Source organism: Micropterus dolomieu, linkage group LG13 (assembly GCF_021292245.1).
Source record: "Micropterus dolomieu isolate WLL.071019.BEF.003 ecotype Adirondacks linkage group LG13, ASM2129224v1, whole genome shotgun sequence".
Classification (NCBI taxonomy): Eukaryota; Metazoa; Chordata; class Actinopteri; order Centrarchiformes; family Centrarchidae; genus Micropterus; species Micropterus dolomieu.
The window spans coordinates 28,184,196-28,203,267 of NC_060162.1; the positions used below are offsets into that span (position 1 = coordinate 28,184,196).

Below are 19,072 nucleotides of genomic sequence, written 5' to 3' on the forward strand. Positions count from 1 at the left end.
AGACAGTTACTGGGTTATTGCGCAGGAATTGTTCCTGACACTGTGAGTCAGAAATCAATTGACAATGACATGACAATTGACATGTTGAATTCATAATCTGCATTTCATTTGTATATAAAGAGAACAAAACAGGTGAAAGCACACAGCCTTGAGGTGCTCCTGAATTCAAGATAACTTTATCAGAGAACATACTACTGGACTTCACTCTCTGTGGCCAGTCTGTAAGGAACTCTTTAATCCACTGTATAATGTGGCTGTTGGTGAATATATCAAAGTCGCTTGATCAGAGTACATTTCTGCATACAATTAAAAGTTGAGCTAAAATCTATAAATAAAGTCTAGCATAAGTCTTAGAGTGCTGTAGATGTTTACTTACAGTATTCATCAGTGTCAATGTTGTGCTCCAGTACCTCTGCCCTTCTTATATGCAAACTGAAGAGGATCAAACCGTTCACTGAGAGATGTTGAAAGATGATTGACTATGGACTTTTGTTTCAAGGATTTCCTAAATATACAGTTATAATTTGTTGTCAGCGCAGGTAGAATTTTCATACATGTGCGGTTATAGATAGTCTTCCTCCAAACAACTTAATGTTAGTTAATTAATTAATTATAGGTGTGTTATTGTCAATAAATTGTGAATAGTTTGCCGGAGGATTAAGGTTAGTGGATCCAACCCTCTTTGAAAAAACGTGGCTTACCTTCTGACAGCCACTAGAGGACAGACATGGTCTAAGGATTGAATGAGTAGAGTCTGGAAGTATTTAAATACAGCAGGATGACTAAAGGAAGGATTATTAATATTAATTGAACTTCAGTAATATTCAAGTCAAATGAATATGGCTGGATTAAACTGATTTGGCTGTTTAAGGGACAAAGATATAAAATTTGTTCACAGGGGTGGAGCTAGAGATGAGGTCATGGGCTCATGAGGGAGTTGATCACTTTGGGAACATGAATGTGCTCGTAAATTTCACTGAATCTTCCCATTAGGTTTTGTGTACAAGTTTCAGCATGATGGTGTGGCTAGATTAAATGTCAGGAGCTTACCAAAAAGGTATGACATCTGTTTGGACCTCTGGACAGTAGTTGTTGACACATTCTGCAGTGGACCAAGCGTTAGTCTCTCACTTTCCCCCGTCGACAGCTGCACTGCCACTGCATACCATGCTGCTTGAAAACACATAGTGATGAATACACATACAGTGTTTGCAATATGACTGTCGGTTTCTCTTATTGCAGTGCAGTGAGTGAAAGGTCGAGAACCATGTGAGCCAACATGGAAGTCATTTCTGTGCCTCTCTACCAAAGACACCAAATAAGTTTTCGTTTGTTTAGACTGTAACTAGCTAACTAGGCTAGATAGACAAATAAAGTTCTTGCCTTTATGCCTACATGTTTTGAATGTGGAAGAAAAGCTCTGCAGAGTACACTGACATGCTCCCTTGATTAATTCCCCTTAATTGGGCAAATTGGCTGTGGGGCCCCTATTGACAGGTTTTAACACATGGCCCCTCTACAAAACAGGGCCACAAGATCAGGTAACATTGCAGGATCTGCCTCAGTTGATATCAATCTTTAGGGTTAACACATTTACAATTAACCAATTTTACACACAGTGAATCTGGGGTTTGTAGGGCTCTGGTAGGCCATGGAGGGCCATGTGGCGGTTGACAGCTTGGAACCTGAGAAAGTAAGTTCTATAATTTCACAGATAAGTAAAGATTCAAAGAATTATAACACTGCACAAACCATGTTGTGACAGTTTGGCACACCGTTTATTTACATAATAGGCTGGACATCAAGGAGAACAGTCAGAATTCCTTTAGGTTTCTTAGAAATAGATTTGATTAAAAATAAAATCTATTATAATTAAGGCCTGGAAATATTTCAAAGGAACAAGTTTTTGTATAGCTTGATTTTGAAATAAACGACCTCTATTTACTGTAGTATTATTGCTGTCGAGTGTGTTTTACTTTTCAAATGCGTTTTACAGTACTACAACAACTACTACTACTACTAACACAAGTGTAAGAGATATTTATTGGTAACAACATGAACTGGAAGGACGAATGATGGGAGTAGAAGAAGAAGAGGAGGAGGAGGAGGAAGAGGAAGAGGAAGAGGTAGAAGTAGAAGAAGAAGAGAAGAAGAGAAGAGATGGGGAAAATGAGGAGGAGGTGTAGTGGAAGTGGAAGTAGAAGGAGGAGGAGTCTGTTTGTTGACATCGGACGAAAACGATAATCAGATGAGTGAATCAGACTGGTGACAATAACTCAATTTCTCGCCGTCATCAAGACACAGCCTTGGCGAAAGCTAAGGTACAGCACTGCCTGATGAGCCATCCACTCAAATAGCGCTGACCACTGTTAGTAGACTGCATTTCCACACAGAGCTCTTAGCTAGCGCTAGCCCCACTGGCTAAGTTAGCTAACATCATAGCAGGGAAAGTCATCGTTAGCCACAAGCTAATTTAGACGCTGAAATGCACCGTATCGGCAAGTTAAGGTTTAACTTAGAATAACAAGTGTTGTTCTTTGGTAGTTTGGGTTGTGAGTGAGTAGGATAACATTTTTTGTCTGTTTGTCAGTAGCTACCTAGCGTTAGTGTTGTTAAAGTAAATTATTATACATTGTAGCTAGCTAGCTAGCTAGCTAACTTAGTAACAGTCTGTTGTGTCTCCTTCAGAATTCATTGCAATGTTTGTTAACAAACTAGCAGTACAAATCAAATGACAGGACAAACAGTTACCAGCTTCAGCTTATCAGCAGTAACGTTAGTCATTGAGCTTAAAATAAATAAGATTTGATCATTTTGTTAGAAATGGTGAAACAAGTTGTTCCAAAGTAGCCAACAACAAAGGTCTGCAACACCTGCAAAGAGGTGGTCTTATAATGTAAATATAGGCTCAGTTTATTATGGCAGTAAGGCGTTATACTTTATTAGACACGGAAAATACAGTAAGAGTTTGAGGAGTATAAGTTAACTGTAATAATGCTAAGTCAGTACTTAAAGTTAGTGTATAACCCTCATTAAAGTTAGTTTATTATTTTTTGGTATTGCTATTCTTGGTGAAAATGAGTTTACTCAATATCAATTCTATATTTGAAACATACATCTGATCAACGTGTTGCGTTACTTAAACTTTTATCTGAAAAGACATGTCTAACACATAACAAATGGAGAGAATTTAATTTAAAAAATGGCATTTTACCAGTTCCTTTTTCCATTTATCACATGGTTTCTGGCCAAAAGGGCCCCACAAAGAACATTTTATATAAGAAAAATCTTACCTAAAACCTTTAGTTTAAACTGTACTGCTACTGTAAGTGCCAAAAATAGTGGGGAAATGAAGCAGATATTAGCTTATTGTTGCAGTTAAAGTTACTGTGACTTGACATGTATGCCAATTTTATTCACATTTGTTCTTTTAATCATCACTTCCATTTAATTCTCACATTGGAAATATTAATTATTCAACTCAGAATGTCAAGGGGAACTTTTTTGCTGTTTCCCACCAGAAGCAGCCTCTTGTGAAAAGAAATTGTTCCTAAAACTTTACTTTGTTCAATGCACGCCTCCTCAGGTCCTCTGCCCTGTCTTTGATCTGAGCTGGAGAAGAAGAGGCTAACATGGCAGCCAAAGCAGGAGACAACCCTGATAGCCTCATGACTCTGTCAACAGTCTTCTGCCTGAAGAACCTCAGGAAGACCATGTGCTACCAGGGTATCAGGAACAAGCTCTGCCTGCGTTCAGACATCTTCCTTCCCAGTGAAATCTGCGACAAGCTGGTCAACACGTATGTAATAGTAATACATGGATTGATGATTACCCAATTTCTGAATTTTCAGCCTGTCAAAATGGCCCATGTTCGCTACAATATTACAGATTTCATGTCTGAAAGGGGTTTTAGATTCCATGTTGGTTTATTTGTTATTTTGCTTTAAACAGATACATGGAGTTGGTCCACACAGATAGTAACTTTGAACCAGAGGAGAGCTTCTTCCAACTATTCTCAGACCCTCGAAGCACCAGACTGACCAGGGTGCAGCTGAGAGAAGACTTTGTACATGACAGAGATCTTGAGGCCATTAGAAAACAGGTAGGATGCCACAAGTTTTAGTGAAAGACCAGTTTTTCACAATAAGCTTTTCAGTGTAACATTTGTTTTCTTGTTCACCATTCATCATGAGCTGAAGTCAAAGATCTAAGGCTTTCTCTATGTACACAAAAGGCCTATTTCTCTCAAATATTGTTCACTAATCTGTCCAAATCTGTGTTAGCGAGCACTTCTCCTTTGCAGAGATAATCCATCCACCTCATAGCTGTGGCATATCAAGATGCTGATCAGACAGCATGGCTATTGTACAGGTGTGCCTTATGCTGGCAGCAATAAAAGAGCAGGTTATAATAGCATTCTACTTACCAACTCAATTATGGAGACCACTAAACAGTGTGTATGAACACAAGCAATCACTTTATCTATCTTATAACTTAAGTGTCAATTGGACATGTTTGAGAAGCTCCGATCAGTATCTTTGGGCCGATTGCTGAAAGCAGTATCGGCCAATACCGATCACCAATCACTGGGTCTATTTGAAGCCTTTTATTTTTTATGTGGCATTATATAGTATACTGTACATTTATTTAATTGGTCCTAAAAACAATGTATTAAGTATTAAAATTAACAGATGATAAAGTATTATGAAATGACAACTTGTTTATTTTATTGCCAGGAAACATGGGCAACAAATTCCACTCTATCTGTCTTAGAGACTTAAACCATAGCAGCCTTTGCCTGGTTACTGTGAATATCTTATAGCTTAACAAATATAGGTTTCCTGTGGAATAAACTACAAAATCAAAACAAACAGCATCTTTATAAATTTACCTCAACCATAAAAACTGCAACAAAAAGGCTGTAGCCCAAATATTTAGGAGATAAAGGAGCACAGGCATCATGAGCCAACAATAAACTCTGAAGTCGCCGCTTTTTGTTCTGGAAAGCTCAGGCAGGTAGTGTGGACTTTAGGGGCTACAGAGAGGAGTCACAACTGTCATCAATGAGATTTGAAAATAAGGGACATTTAAATAAATAAAAGTACAATGTTAATTCCATATACTGTTGGTATATTGTTAATATTACTTATAGTTACTATATTCATTATAATTTCATATGGTTTACAGGCTATAGGCCTTTATATAATTTCAGTGGGTTGTTTTTATTTATTTAATCCTTGTACAAGAAGCACAGTCTACATCTTTTACATAGGCCTACTGCCACCAGCTTTACCAGAGGAGAGAGTAGCACTTTAAATTACGGCCAGCAGAACTGTTACTTAACACGGGAGTACAAAGAGACGGTGGCGGCGGAAAACAGACTGGGTGTCGTCGCAAAGTAAATACAGCGACATGCACAGTAGGCTAACTGTTTGTGTTATTTACACAGTAGGTATATTTTCATAAAAATACCGAAACTAAAACTCTGTCAGTAGCATCGTGTTGGCTGATGAGACGGATTCAGAAAGAGTCTGTGTCAATATTTTATAAAGTCAGCAGCGTTTTTAAACAAACATCTTCTGGTTAGTCATTTTAATAGTCATTCTAATTGCAAAAGGGTTCCGTTTTATAACAAAAACGGAGAGAGAGAGAGAGAGAGGCAGTCAGCTGATTGAGTGCATGGCGCCTCTCTTTGCATCAGGAAACTCGCACTGAAGGATCAGTCTCTCTCCCTCTACCTGATGCGCTGAGTGTCAAGACAATAAAAACTCCGGTTGCGGGCGGCCTGTGTGTGTGAGATGAGCTTGACCGCGACAGTTTCACATGATCGCTCCTGCTTGTTGCTCCACTTGTCTGATTGCTGCTCAACTCTCATTGTAAATGATTAACTGGGCGCATGATTCGCTTCCTGTCTGAAAAGGACTTTGGTGCTAGCTAGCTTTGAAAACTGCTCAGACAGCGTAGTGAAACCATATTAGCTGCCCTTGAAAATTTGTCTGGTGAGTATTGCATCATCTGATCGGTTCAAACTAGTTAAAGCCATTATCGGCCGATTACGATTGGTTACCGATCGATCAAAGCACCCTTAGTACATGTCTGTTAGATTTTGGAAGACTACTAGCTACGTGGTTCAGTTCTGATGCACCTAATTTACTGTCGGTTGTCAGTTTTAGAGAACAGTGAATGATTATAATGGGACAGTTTAGTTTCACCTTAGTATAGGTCAGATACCCAGCACGTCACCTGTTAGTAATGTATGATTCTTCTCGCAATGCTACCGTCAAGACCTAAGAAGTGGGAGGGGTGGCGGTTTGGTTTTCTGTTACCAGTAACTACCACTCAAAGAAATTGTGTCAAGTGACAATTAAGAAACTTTAGTTAATGTTACCCCACTCCAGTCTCCTTTGTCCTACAGAAAAAAGCTTTAGTTTCTCCAGATATAAATGCAATGGCATCTTGATATGTCATTATATGACCTTATTTTAGGTGGAACATACCAATGTTTCAAGAATTTCTCACCCATTCTTGCTTTAATATAAATTTTATAGTAATGACATCTTTTCTAAAATAAATTCTTATTCTAATTAATGTGGCACTGTTTATCCAAGTACAGTAGTTCACAGAATCGTAGAACATTGATGAGAAACATAAGATGTGAAATAGAAAAAAAATGACAATATACTGAATGTTACTGAGGGCAGTGTCTCATAATTGATTGGGGTGCAAGGAAAAAGTAGCCTTGTCTCACTGCCTTTGTCCTTTTGAATGCAGTTAGCGGCGTAGGCGCTGTCAAGTCAAACTGAGCCAATACTAAAAGACCACCGCCGACCACTGATTGGTCAGAGAGAATCGTCGCTAGAATCGTCACACACAGCACAGGACATCTCTTCCATCTATTCATAGTTTTCACGTGACATGCGCGGTGACCTGGAGGGCAAAACAACGGACCAACATAGCAGCTCATACTGCGACTCCCCCGTAGAGACGGCACAAAAGCAGTCAAATTTTATTTTGATCATCTTTCAACCTAAGAAAAAGAAAGATATGAACACAAACTGCAAGTGTTGGGCATGTCCGATCCATATAATGTTACAGCATCCGCTGCCACATTTCTACCGTTAAAAACGCTCTGACTGCAGTAATGTTTACTTTTACCTTCTGGGGAATCCCTCACCTGACACAGCCCAGGCTTGTCTCCTCGATTAGTAAATCCGAAAACACAACAACCATCCAGCATTTTGGCAACGCATAAAGTAACAAACTCAAAGTAACTGTGCATCACTTGCATATTGGTTGGCAGGCAGCGGAAAATAACGTCTTTTTGCCCTCCAAGGGAGCGATTTCATCGGAGTGTGACGTCACGTGAAAACTATGAATAGCGACCGCTGCTTTTTTTTATTCATTCGACCCAGATTGTAAAAGATTGCAGCCGGCAAAACCGTGTCATGGTCAGTTGACAAAGTGCAGACCTTCTTATTTGGTTGCCGATGAAAGGATCCAGTGAGAGTTCCTGTTTGTGTGTCACATTGAAGATGATGTCGCAACAGTTTCACGTGGTGTTGCTATGACATTCAGCTAAGAATCCCCCCTACATTAAGTGGGCACTATATGCTATAGAAAACGAAATCCGGAAAAGTACCTGGTACCAAAGTGAGTTGAGCTGAGCTGAGCAGAACCATGCTGTGGAAATTAGGCCTTTGACACGGAAATGATGGAACACTTATACATGTGTGTTAGTATGTGTTTGAAAGGCTATTACTTTATGTAGTTTGTTACTCATTGTACCATCAAAAGTTCTCCATAAAATCCTGCAAAACGACATTTTCATCCCTCCGTCCCATTCCCATCCAACTGGGAGGGGTGGCGGTTTGGTTTTCTGTTACCAGTAACTACCACTCAAAGAAATTGTGTCAAGTGACAATTTGGTTACCCCACTCCAGTCTCCTTTGTCCTACAGAAAAAAGCTTTAGTTTCTCCAGATATAAATGCAATGGCATCTTGATATAGTACTGTCATTATATGACCTTATTTTAGGTGGAACATACCAATGTTTCAAGAATTTCTGAAATTCTGAATACAGCGCTATGTAAAGTATAACCCAGTCATTAAGGATTGCAGTATACTCATGTCAGTATGGTCAACATTCAAAAATGATTCACTGAATTAGTATTCACAGTAATTATTTACTTTGTTTGTTCTTCCAGGACCTGATTGAGCTCCACCTCACCTACTGCAACAGTCTGTCATCCCGCAGCTTGAAAACACTGACCTGCTTCCGTGAGACGTTGGTGTCTCTTTGTCTCTTCGGCTGCAGTCACATCTTCTACAGGAAGGGTGGTGCTCCACTCGCTTGCAATGAAGATACAGAGGACGAGGAGGAGGAGAGCCCTGCTTCTAGGCAGGCATTAGAGACGGACTTTAATTTCCAGGGGTTCAACCGCCTCAGGTTACTCAATTTAGGCGGCCTGCCTGACGAGGTGGATGCTGAGTCCCTGCTCAAACCCCTGAAGTCACTCACCTCACTAGATCTGTCTAATGTACAATTGCTGGGAACATCTTTTCTCACCCAGTGGAGAGACAGACTGGCATCTCTTGTTCTCTACAATGTGGACCTGTCAGAGGAGTTGGTCAATACAGTGGTGGAGATTGTTAATCTCAGGTAAGGCGGGAGGGGGGTTTTATATACAGTATCTCACAAAAGTGAGTACACCAGTCACATTTTTGTAAATATTTGATCATATCTTCATCATGTGACAACACTGAAGAAATGACACTTTTCTACAATGGAAAGTAGTGAGTGTACCGCTTGTATAACCATGTAAATTTGCTGTCCCCTCAAAATAACACATCACATAGCCATTAATGTCTAAACCGCTGGCTACAAAAGTGAGTTCACTCCTAAGTGAAAATTTCCACATTGGGCCCAATTATCCATTTTCCCTCCCCGGTGTCATGTGACTCTTTAGTGTTACAAGGTCTCAGATGTGAATAGGGAACAGGTGTGTTCATTTGGGCATTTCCGAAACTGCTTGCTACTCCCTCTCCCTACATACTTCCTCTCTGTTTGCGCGTTCATGCGGAGGGTCCGCCACATTGAGTGCCATCCGAAACCAATGAGGGCGGAGTGGTAGTGGGTTGTTAAACCCTCAAATGCAGAGTCAGCACCGATGCTGGCTTGTTGAAGGTGTGCAACACCCTTTGCTGCACGATGGGGGACCTTTCTTTCAATTTGCGTTCCGTGTGACTTCGCCGGTTAACATGTAGGATTTATTATTGATTGATTATTTCGAAACAGGTTAACAACATAGCCCATATGATTTATATTGAAATTCTGTATTTGTCAATGTAACATTTTTCAAATAGGCTAAATTAAAGAGGTTCAAATATATAGGCTTTTCTTTACAATGAATATCAATCTTTTCATAAAAGAACATAATACTTATTTTTCGTAAATGTATAAAGTCATGTTCTTAAAGAAATATTCTACACAAACACAAAATGAATGACAAATGTTTTCAGTTTCGTTATTGCAAAAAACACACTTTTCCTCAACATCAATCCTGAATCTTAATACAACTGTTGTTTATTTGATACATGTATTATAGCAGTGAGTGCAGCGGTAACGTCACATTACATTACATTAATTAATTTAACTGACGCTTTTATCCAAAGCGACTTACAATTGCTATACATCACAGAGGTCGCACGCCTCTGGAGCAACTAGGGGTTAAGTGTCTTGCTCAGGAACACAATGGTGGATGTCTCACAGTGGGAGTTGAACCCAGGTCTCCCACACCAAAGGCCAGCATCTCATCTATGCACCATCACCACCCCACGTCACATCTTAATTATGCTGGGGAGAGAGGGTAGTTCATCCAAAAGTTGTGTGGAAGTGGCGAGGGTCTAGTTTCTAGTTTCGGAAAGGCCCTTGGTATCATCATACTGGTCACTGGAAGTTCAGCATGGCACCTCATGGCAAATAACTCTCTGCGGATCTGAAAAAAAGAATGGTTGATCTACATAAAGTTGGCTGAGGCTATAAGAAGTTTGACAAGACCCTGAAACTGAGCTGCAGCACGGTGGCCAAGACCATACAGCGGTTCAACAGGACAGGTTCCACTCAGAACAGGCCTCGCCATGGTCGACCAAAGAAGTTGAGTGCACGTGCTCAGCGTCATTTCCAGAGGTTGTCTTTGGGAAATAGACGTATGAGTGCTGCCAGCATTGCTGCAGAGGTTGAAAGGGTGGGGGGTCAGCCTGTCAGGGCTCAGACCAGACGCCACACACTGCATCAAATTGGTCTGCATGGCTGTCATCCCAGAAAGAAGCCTCATCCTGATGCACAAGAAAGCCCTCAAACAGTTTGCTGACTGAAATACATGCACATGCCACAAAACAAGGAGAGATGTCAGAGTGACGGGGCTGCCTCTCTGTGCGGCGCCCCGAGCAGTTGGGTGTTCAGGGGCTTGTCCTGGTCTGGGGCTGCATGAGTGCTGCTGGCACTGGGGACCAACAGTTCATTGAGAGAACCATGAACGCCAACAAGTACTGTGACATACTGAAGCAGAGCAGGATCCCCTTCCTGCGGAGACTGGGCCGCAGGGCAGTACTCCAACATGATAACGACCCCAAACACACCTCCAAGAGGACTGCTGCCTCGCTCAAGAAGCTGAGGGTAAAGGTGATTGACTGGCCACAGTGGTGGTAGGTAGTTGTCGCATGAAGAGATATAATCAAAAATGTGAGGGTGTACTCACTTTTGTGAGATACTGTAAATTGTTATTATGCTCTTAACACACCCTGATATTCCTCTGTGTGTATGTCTGTGTGTGTGTGTGTGTGTGTGTGTGTGTGTGTGTGTATATATATATATATATATATATATATATATATATATATATATATATATATATATATATATACGATGGAAAACTGCATTTGAACCCAAGTTCTGTGTAGGTTCATCTCTTTCATCCAAGTTAAATTTGAACTATCCACTGGCCTGAAGTGTAGAATTGAACACGATTATGGACAGTCATTATTACCATGTTTCATTTTCTTATCTAGAAACATGACCTTCAGTGTGAGATGGAGAAAATGATTCTGTCCACACAGCACTGCAACACTGATCCAACAACATTAGGCTGTTTAATCTTTCCTCAACTTCATAGCCCTTCTCTTTCAGTATGAATGCACAGTTTTTGCAGCAAAAACATCTTCCCTTCTACTTCTCTTCTACAGAAAACATTTTCCATTGCACAACATTACTTTAGAAACGCAAATCAAAACAGAACAAACGGGAACAACTACATGCTGACATATCGGCAGGTGTATGATTAGTCAAACAGGTGTGTAGGTATGTAAGTCGAAACACAATCATTAAGTGAAACAGAAACAACTGTGTGGGAGGAATACAACTGGGTGAGGAACAGCCAAAGTCCGCTAACAAGCGCTGCTGAAGGCAGTTTACTGTCCAAAAGTCATCCACTATGGCAAGACTGAGCACAGTGTACCTCGAAGAATTCATGCATGTTTGTTCAAATATTCATACTTTACAGCATTTCTCCACACCTGCCTGAAACTTTGCACAGTATTTTGTAATAAAAACTGTTAACAGGCATTACACATGTATGCTTAAGGTTGTACTACAAAACTTTGTCAGGTTATTCATTTCAGTGTTTCCTGGGGGGTGGGGGGTCAAATGAAGATAAACGTGTACCCATACACATGCAATATCTAATTTAATCTATTGATATTAGTGATAGACTAATGGACGGTGATATTGCTTATTAGAGCATCTGTAAAAACCTATTCACACCCCACTTTTTCATGTTTATTGATATACAACTTTGAATCACAGTGGATTAAAGGATAAGTTTGGATTTTTTCAAGTCAGTATATAATATTTGCTCCTATTGTGTAGACCAGCGGTTCCCAAACTTTTAAAGGCTACGCACCCCCTTCTACATCCACCCCCAAACCCTCTCTCTCTAGGTTTGAACTCCCGTTCATTTTAATGTCCCAGTACTTACGCTGTATGCTGGCTAATCATTTACAATTTGTGTCCCTGTCATGAATAAATAAAACTCTATATTCTCCAGGCATCTTGACATCTCCCGAGAGAGCAGACGGACCTCTAAGTTTAAGATGACCAGGAAAATCCTGACAGCCATAGTCCAGCGTCTGATCAATTTGGTGTCACTGGACATCTCAGGGCACACTATGCTGGACAACTGCACAGTTCCACACTTTGAAGAAGCTATGGGTCGGCCAAGGTGGGTAACCAACGGTAGAGTACATTGGATTTTAAAAAAGTTTAATTCAGAGGTTTTTTAAATTACAATTACATTTTCATTTACTTTCAAATGAACTTGTGAACAAGCCTGGTTTTTCTGTCTTTCAGCACTGAGCCATGCAAGAGCAGCATCTATCCTTTCCAGGAACTGAAGAGGCCCCTGCAGTTTCTGGGCTTATATGACACCACCCTCTGTAATGTGACACACATCCCTGCTTATAAGGTACTGGTTATCTAAACACATTACAGTTTTTAGTTGTTTTGGGCTTCACAACAAGGAGCACAACTATTATCCATCTACCAGCTGGATCTGGAGTCACACTCTGAACAAGTAGCAGGACTCATTTATGTATTCATATCATTATTACCCTCTTGTGTGTGTTGCCCCTGCCATATTCTCCTTACCACTGACACACCACCAGTCATCATGTGGGTTACATGTAGGAAAACCATTTTTCCATGTAACATTTAATGCTGCTCATAGCCTGCCATTTTATTTCTTTACTCAGTCCTCTACAATTCCATGTCAAAATGTTCACCTTTATTGCCTCAGACCTAGTGCACTACATGACTCCTGTTTAAACAGTAAGCCCACACATGGATATATCAGCAGAACGTATTGAGAAGTGAAAGCAGAGAGACAAACATGTAACAAAATCCAGGTCTTACCTTGCATCCCGATTGAGAGTTTGGACCATTGCCCAATGAAAAGTAAGAAGATTCTGTGATTATTCCTAGTACAGAATAAGAAAGACACCCCTTTAGTGTTCAAAATGGAATGAAGTTGCCTCCATATGTGGTCCACTGCATGATGAAAAATAAGAGTATAGTGTCTCTTGATGTTCAGTCAAAACACCAATTTCCATATGCCTTTCTTCTTCTTCCCATGTCCAATAATTTTCCAATATCAAGGCTTTATCAACTCTGCATCATTTTAATTATTCTAGATCTAGGTTATTCCTTATCCACAGAGGTGGAAAGTATTGAATTATAATTTCTCGCGTTACTATAATTGAGTAGTTTTTTTGTGTACTTGTACTTTTTTAAGTCGTTCTTTGCGCTTGGCTCAAAGACGGGCCTGACTGTGAATCTTGCTGCGGAGAGTGCCCGGCTGCAGTAGGACACGACTCATGCGTAAAACAGAAGCATCGGACCAAAGGGAACAATCACCAACCGTCCTCAGCAAGACGGAGTAGACGGGGAGCGGCCAGTCGCGGGTCGGGGATCCTTCCCCGGCTGGATAAAGTCCGACGCTCCTGTTTTATGCATGATCCATGATGATACAGAAGATTTACAAACGAATGTCATGTCTTATTAAGAGGAGCCAAGCTCCCCCGTAGTTCCCACCCTGCTTGTACCACAGGTAGTTGGTAAAATAAGTTTTCAAAGTTTGGTAAGAGGCTTTGCTCAAATTAACCAAAAAGACATGGGTGCATGACAGCGTTAATGTTGGTTGGCACTAGCAACCTGCTGGTCACTAGTTAATTATGTTTAGGCCTATGTTGCTAAAAAAAATAACAATGCTAATGCCTATAAAGTCCCATTAAAATTACCATCTGTTTGAATGTAGCCTAAATAGGGGAATGACTTCATATACAGTCCAGTGTTTCCCATTTTCCCAGTCCAGTGCGGCCCGCCATAGTGTAATCTGTTCTGCTAAAGATTCATAATAAAGCAAAAACATTCACAAACCTTCTCAAAATAACATAAAAGGTCTCTAACATTGTTTTGTACCATTGCTTTGGCAAAGTATCTGTCAAACAAACTAAAATCTGGCTTTGTGCCAATTAAATAAGTAGGCTATAATAAGTAGGTCTATAAATAAGATATTTAGTATAAATATGTTATTTAAGGAGGATAAAAAAGTAACTCAGTAAAGTTTATTCTGAGTAAATCTTAAATGAGCTACTTTTTACTTGAGTAGATTTTTATACCAGTAACTTTACTTAAGTAAAAGTACTCTTTCCACCTCTGCTTATCCATTTGTTCAATTAAGTCTTCCACCGCTTTAGGTGATTTGAAAGTGAAGGAACGCTTGCCATGTGTAAGAAAGAGCAGGGAAAAGGATTCGTGGCCGTTAATTCCCATATCTAGTAGCTTCTGACCCACCCCATCGTAGCTTTGCTGTTTCTTATTAACTTCGGTTGACACATTGGAATGGCATCTAATAGCATGCTGCTTTTATGTGATCTTGCCCTTGACCTTGGCAGCTCTCAGGATTTGCTCTTTTTGCTATTTGTCAAATACATATACATGTAGCTAGATTCATCCTCTGCATTTAACCTATCCCTGAAGGGAGCAGTGGGCAACCAACTCCAGATTGAAACGCAGTGTCTGGCTAAACAGCACTGACTGGAAAACCTACCTAACATCTTAAGCACTCCATGTCCTCCGCCTTCTCAGACTCTACTTCAGTGTTTTCCCTTAATTGGAGTTAGGCAATGTCATCTTCTGCGCTGGAGATGTGCTCTTCTGCAAGCATTACACCATGACGTGACATCTGCGTTGCTAGGGGCTTTTTCAGTTGCATCTTCATTGTGTTCTTCACAATCCACGTGTTCCAAGCAATCCAAGCTAGCATTAGCTTCCTGAACATTTTCAAAGTCGGAAAGTGCAGAAACTTAGTTCTCTGCCTTGGGACCAAGATACATACTGAGTGGGACCTTTTTTAGAGTCACATCGTACACTGGCTGGATGAGAAATTGTATACGTTGTCTCAGCTGTCGCTTCAGCCCTAGCCATCTCCTGAGGTGGTTGCTGACCCTCTTCTCTACGGTCTTGACTATCAAGATCGAACTGCATAGACTAAAAGGGGCCACAGGATTCGGGGAAGATGCCATGCTAATAAACCTAGGCTTTGAGCTTCCCAGGTGGGCCATCCATCCTGTTGCCGGTCGACTGGATAGATGATGTGTCCCTCAGAGAGCTGTCAAAACCTTGCATAAGCTCTTGGCTGGCTTCTCTGTGATGGTTAAGATGGCTGCGCTTGCGATATTGAACCGGAACTTGTCCTCCACCTTCCCTTTTCCTTTCCTCAGCACCATAGATCCTGAATTGGCTGATTTGTAATCATCATTGTCATCATTTGTAATAAATAATAAATGTATCCAGGTCTACTCCACCAGCTTTAGTGGAAGTGGGACTTATTATGTCGGGGCTGTGAGGTGATACATCCAGTAGGGCTGCACGATTTGAACAAAAAGTCATATTGTGATTATTGTGGACAAAATTGCGATTTGCGTTTTGATTATAATTGAATAAATGGTACTATGAGTCTACTTGCTTAATAACTGTACATGAGTAGATTAAATAAAATGGATAATGTTCAGTTAATAGTTTACTGTTAGTATAACAATGATATATTAAATACTATATTCATTAGAATTTCATATAATAGTATATTTTTACCAGTAGTTGAATGTTAAATCCAGTTAAAGCTGTTTCATTTCTGTGGGTTGTTTTTATTCATCAAATCCTTGTGCAAGCGAAAGGCTCTACATCAGTCTCTCATTTGTTAAAACTAAGTCTTGTTAATGATCATTTTGTTCAACATTTAATGATTTACTGTAGCGCGTCAAACTTTTTTTTAATGTCCCACCCCACCCAGCCTGTGATTGGTAGGTTGACGAAAAGTGCCTGACAAGAATGTTGGCTGTGTGAAAAATTGAACATGTTGAATAACTAAATGCACCGATACAGCTAACATTAAATGACCAGTGAGCCTTATCTTCTCCCGGAATTTCTCTCTGCGCTCCGTTGACGAGTCCGACTATGTTTTGAACGATTAGCTGTGGGGCAGGGAGGGGGGTTACGGTAGATTCTTGTCTTAAAAGTTACTCGCACACTGCTCATAAAACATTTTTCTGATTGCACGTTGCCTTATCTGTTTTTAGGGGCACAGGCGAGAGCCCGATGTGGGCGGAGATAATGAGCAGACTGCAGCGCACACACAGAAGAGAGCTCACACACACTTATTCTGTTTTATTAAATCGCACACTTTTTGCGGTTATGTAATCTCACATGACGACATCACGATTGCGATTACATTAATCGTGCAGCACTAACATCCAGTGTTGCAGGGATGCTCTGCCATGCAAATTCCCTCCTGTTGATGTCCTGATAACTATTTAGTAAACAGTAGATTTCTGGAAACTCTAAAACAGCGATGATCCGTCTCTCTTCCAATGATTTGTGCCGGGCGTCGCAGACAAATAGTTCAAGGCAATTCAACTCTGGCCGCGGTGTTTGTGAGGTGAGCACAACCGCGACAATTTCACGGGAATGCACCCGCTGGTCGCGCCGCCAGTCAGAATGCCCGTATCTCCCTTCCTACACGCTCGCCTCTCATTGAAAATAAATTACCAGGCGTGTAAATCACTTCCCGCGTGAAATGGTCTTAAGTGAGCATGTTCATGGCTAGGGAGAACAGTGTCACAAAGATGGTGCACCCTGAGATGATGCAGATGTCCACCTTGTGCCAGCTTGGTGTAATTGCTCATAAGAAGACCCACATCCTAAAGTAGCTGTAGTAATCAGCAATGAGGTTGCAATGTTTGGTCAGTGTGAGCTGCACCATCTTGTGTGGAATGAAGCAATATGATTTGCCAGGTCGAGGCCACCTCCCTGATGAGCTGTGTCGCCACACCGGTGTGCTCCGTAACAGGATTTTCCCCAGATGCAGCATGAATTTGTGGTTCATTATCTTGCTCAAGGACACTTCAGCATGCAGAGTGGAGGAGCCGGGGATTGAACTAACAACCTTCTGATTAGTGGATGACTGCTCTACCTTTATTGCCCATTTTAATGTATTTTTTTTAAATGATAATGAGACATAATAGCATTTAATTTTCAGAAACTCAGTCACATTAATAATCACACGATAACAATAATAACATTTACAGACAGATTATGCAGTTATATGGGCATAGAGAGAAAATATGAACGGAGACAGTGGAATCACGTTTCTTGTCACCACACAAAGCAGATAAAGGATTTTTACCTCCTCGCTTCCCCTGTAACATTAGCTGCATAAGTATAATATCAGTATTACTTGCTTATCTTCACCCTCCACCGTATCAATCTCTTTTTTTCACCTCACTTATCAATCACATCACATTTATTCACCACCAACTGTACAGGGGGGGTCAAGGCGAATTTAATGGGGTTGCAAAACAATGTGATGAACACTACATGATAGTTGAGTATCATTATGTTAAGTATTCACGAAAAGGGCCTTATACTGGTAAAAATAAATGCAGAAAAAAGCTTCAGTTCACCTTTTAATAAATTGATCAGCTCACCCTTGATGTAATGAATGAAATAAGCAGTTCTTCCTACTTAAATTAGCCAATGCTCAAGGGCACACAGGCAGTGCACATGGTGGTTTCATAACATATAGCAGGTTAACTCCCTCTAAGTTAAAGGAAATGTAAGTTGGTTTGAGCATTCAGCAATTGAAATGGAAAAATAAAATGTGTGCATATTAATAATGCTTATTAATATGTTTTGTTTTGTGCATTAAATCTGAGTGTTGCCTATCTTTTTTTTTCAGGTGACTGGATCAAAGAATGAAGACCAGGTCCTAAATGCCATTGAGACTTACACAGAGTTTCGCCCTGAGCTGGCCCACAGAGCAATCAATCAGCTGTTTGACATTGCCAGAATACAACACTGCAGCCAACTGCTCCGAGCTTTGCAAGTATGATGAGTTTAAGATGGTTTGTTCTTTAAGTGAGGTGACACCAGTGACTTCCACTTAAATCTTTGTGACATGTTCTGCCTCGATTGCTTTGTCATACCTCTCCAATAAACTTTCTGTCCTCTCAGCTTGTCATCGCCGCATTAAAGTGCCATAAATATGACAAAAGCATCCAGGTGACTGGCAGCGCTGCTCTGTTCTACCTGACAAACACAGAGTACCGTAGTGACCAGAGTGTGCGGCTGCGTAGAGAGGTCATTCAAGTGGTACTAAATGGAATGGAGCAGTACCAGGAGGTCACTGTAAGTCTACTCTGTAGCCTCATCAAAATGTGTTACACAGAGTATAAAAACCCATCATGTTGACATTGAATTCTAGATCATTTTTGTACTCTTTTTAACTTCATCTTTGATCAGACAGTTTCTTATTTAACATACAGTATCCAGTTGTAATTTTAATGTTAAACTATTTTTTGTTGATCAGTATCAAAGCACAGTATTTAATGTTGTTCAACACAAATAAACACAAACTCCAAATGTCATATTTACTTGATGAAAAAGTGTTCTACAAAGCATAGTTATTAAAAGTATATACTTCATGAAGTTCTTAACTATGTGCTGCTTAAAAAAAGCGTATCAAAAACTTTAAACCAGGTCAGCATTTAGGCCCATTTGATCTACATTATGTTGCTCTTGAAATTTGTAGAGTTTTTATTTAGAGACGTAAACCTTTCTGTGTTGTAAACCTCTCTGTGCCCCCCTCTGTGTCCAACACCAGGTCCAGAGGAACTGTTGCTTGACTCTGTGTAACTTCAGTATTCCAGAGGAGCTAGAGTTCCAGTATAGTCGGGTCAACCAGCTGCTGCTGAAAATCTTGGAGCCAGCCAGGCAGGATGAGTCCATCCAGAGAATCGCTGTGCACCTCTGCAATGCTTTGGTCTGTCAGGTGGATAACCATCACAAGGAAGCTGTCGGAAAGATGGGATTTGTCAAGGTAACATTAAGATGAGCTTCACCGTATATGACATTCTCATTTTCCTGACAGATGTCCATAAAAAGAATGTGAAGCAGTTTACATGT

The 19,072-nt window shown here is 40.5% G+C and overlaps 1 protein-coding gene across 5 annotated transcripts in view; it reads left to right on the forward strand.

Moving 5' to 3' along the window:
- The window catches only part of zer1 (zyg-11 related, cell cycle regulator), a 31,560-nt gene that overhangs the window by 2,388 nt on the left and 10,100 nt on the right, over window positions 1-19,072 (forward strand). The window contains exons 1-9 of one of the 5 annotated variants that reach the window (XM_046066100.1): window positions 2,171-2,321; window positions 3,587-3,799; window positions 3,952-4,102; window positions 8,205-8,659; window positions 12,102-12,275; window positions 12,404-12,518; window positions 17,847-17,993; window positions 18,122-18,295; window positions 18,771-18,986. In XM_046066100.1, coding sequence (XP_045922056.1) covers window positions 3,633-3,799; window positions 3,952-4,102; window positions 8,205-8,659; window positions 12,102-12,275; window positions 12,404-12,518; window positions 17,847-17,993; window positions 18,122-18,295; window positions 18,771-18,986 — 1,599 coding nt within the window. In that variant the 5' untranslated portion in view covers window positions 2,171-2,321; window positions 3,587-3,632. The other 4 variants (XM_046066101.1, XM_046066104.1, XM_046066102.1 and 1 more) reach the window with 4 other exon arrangements.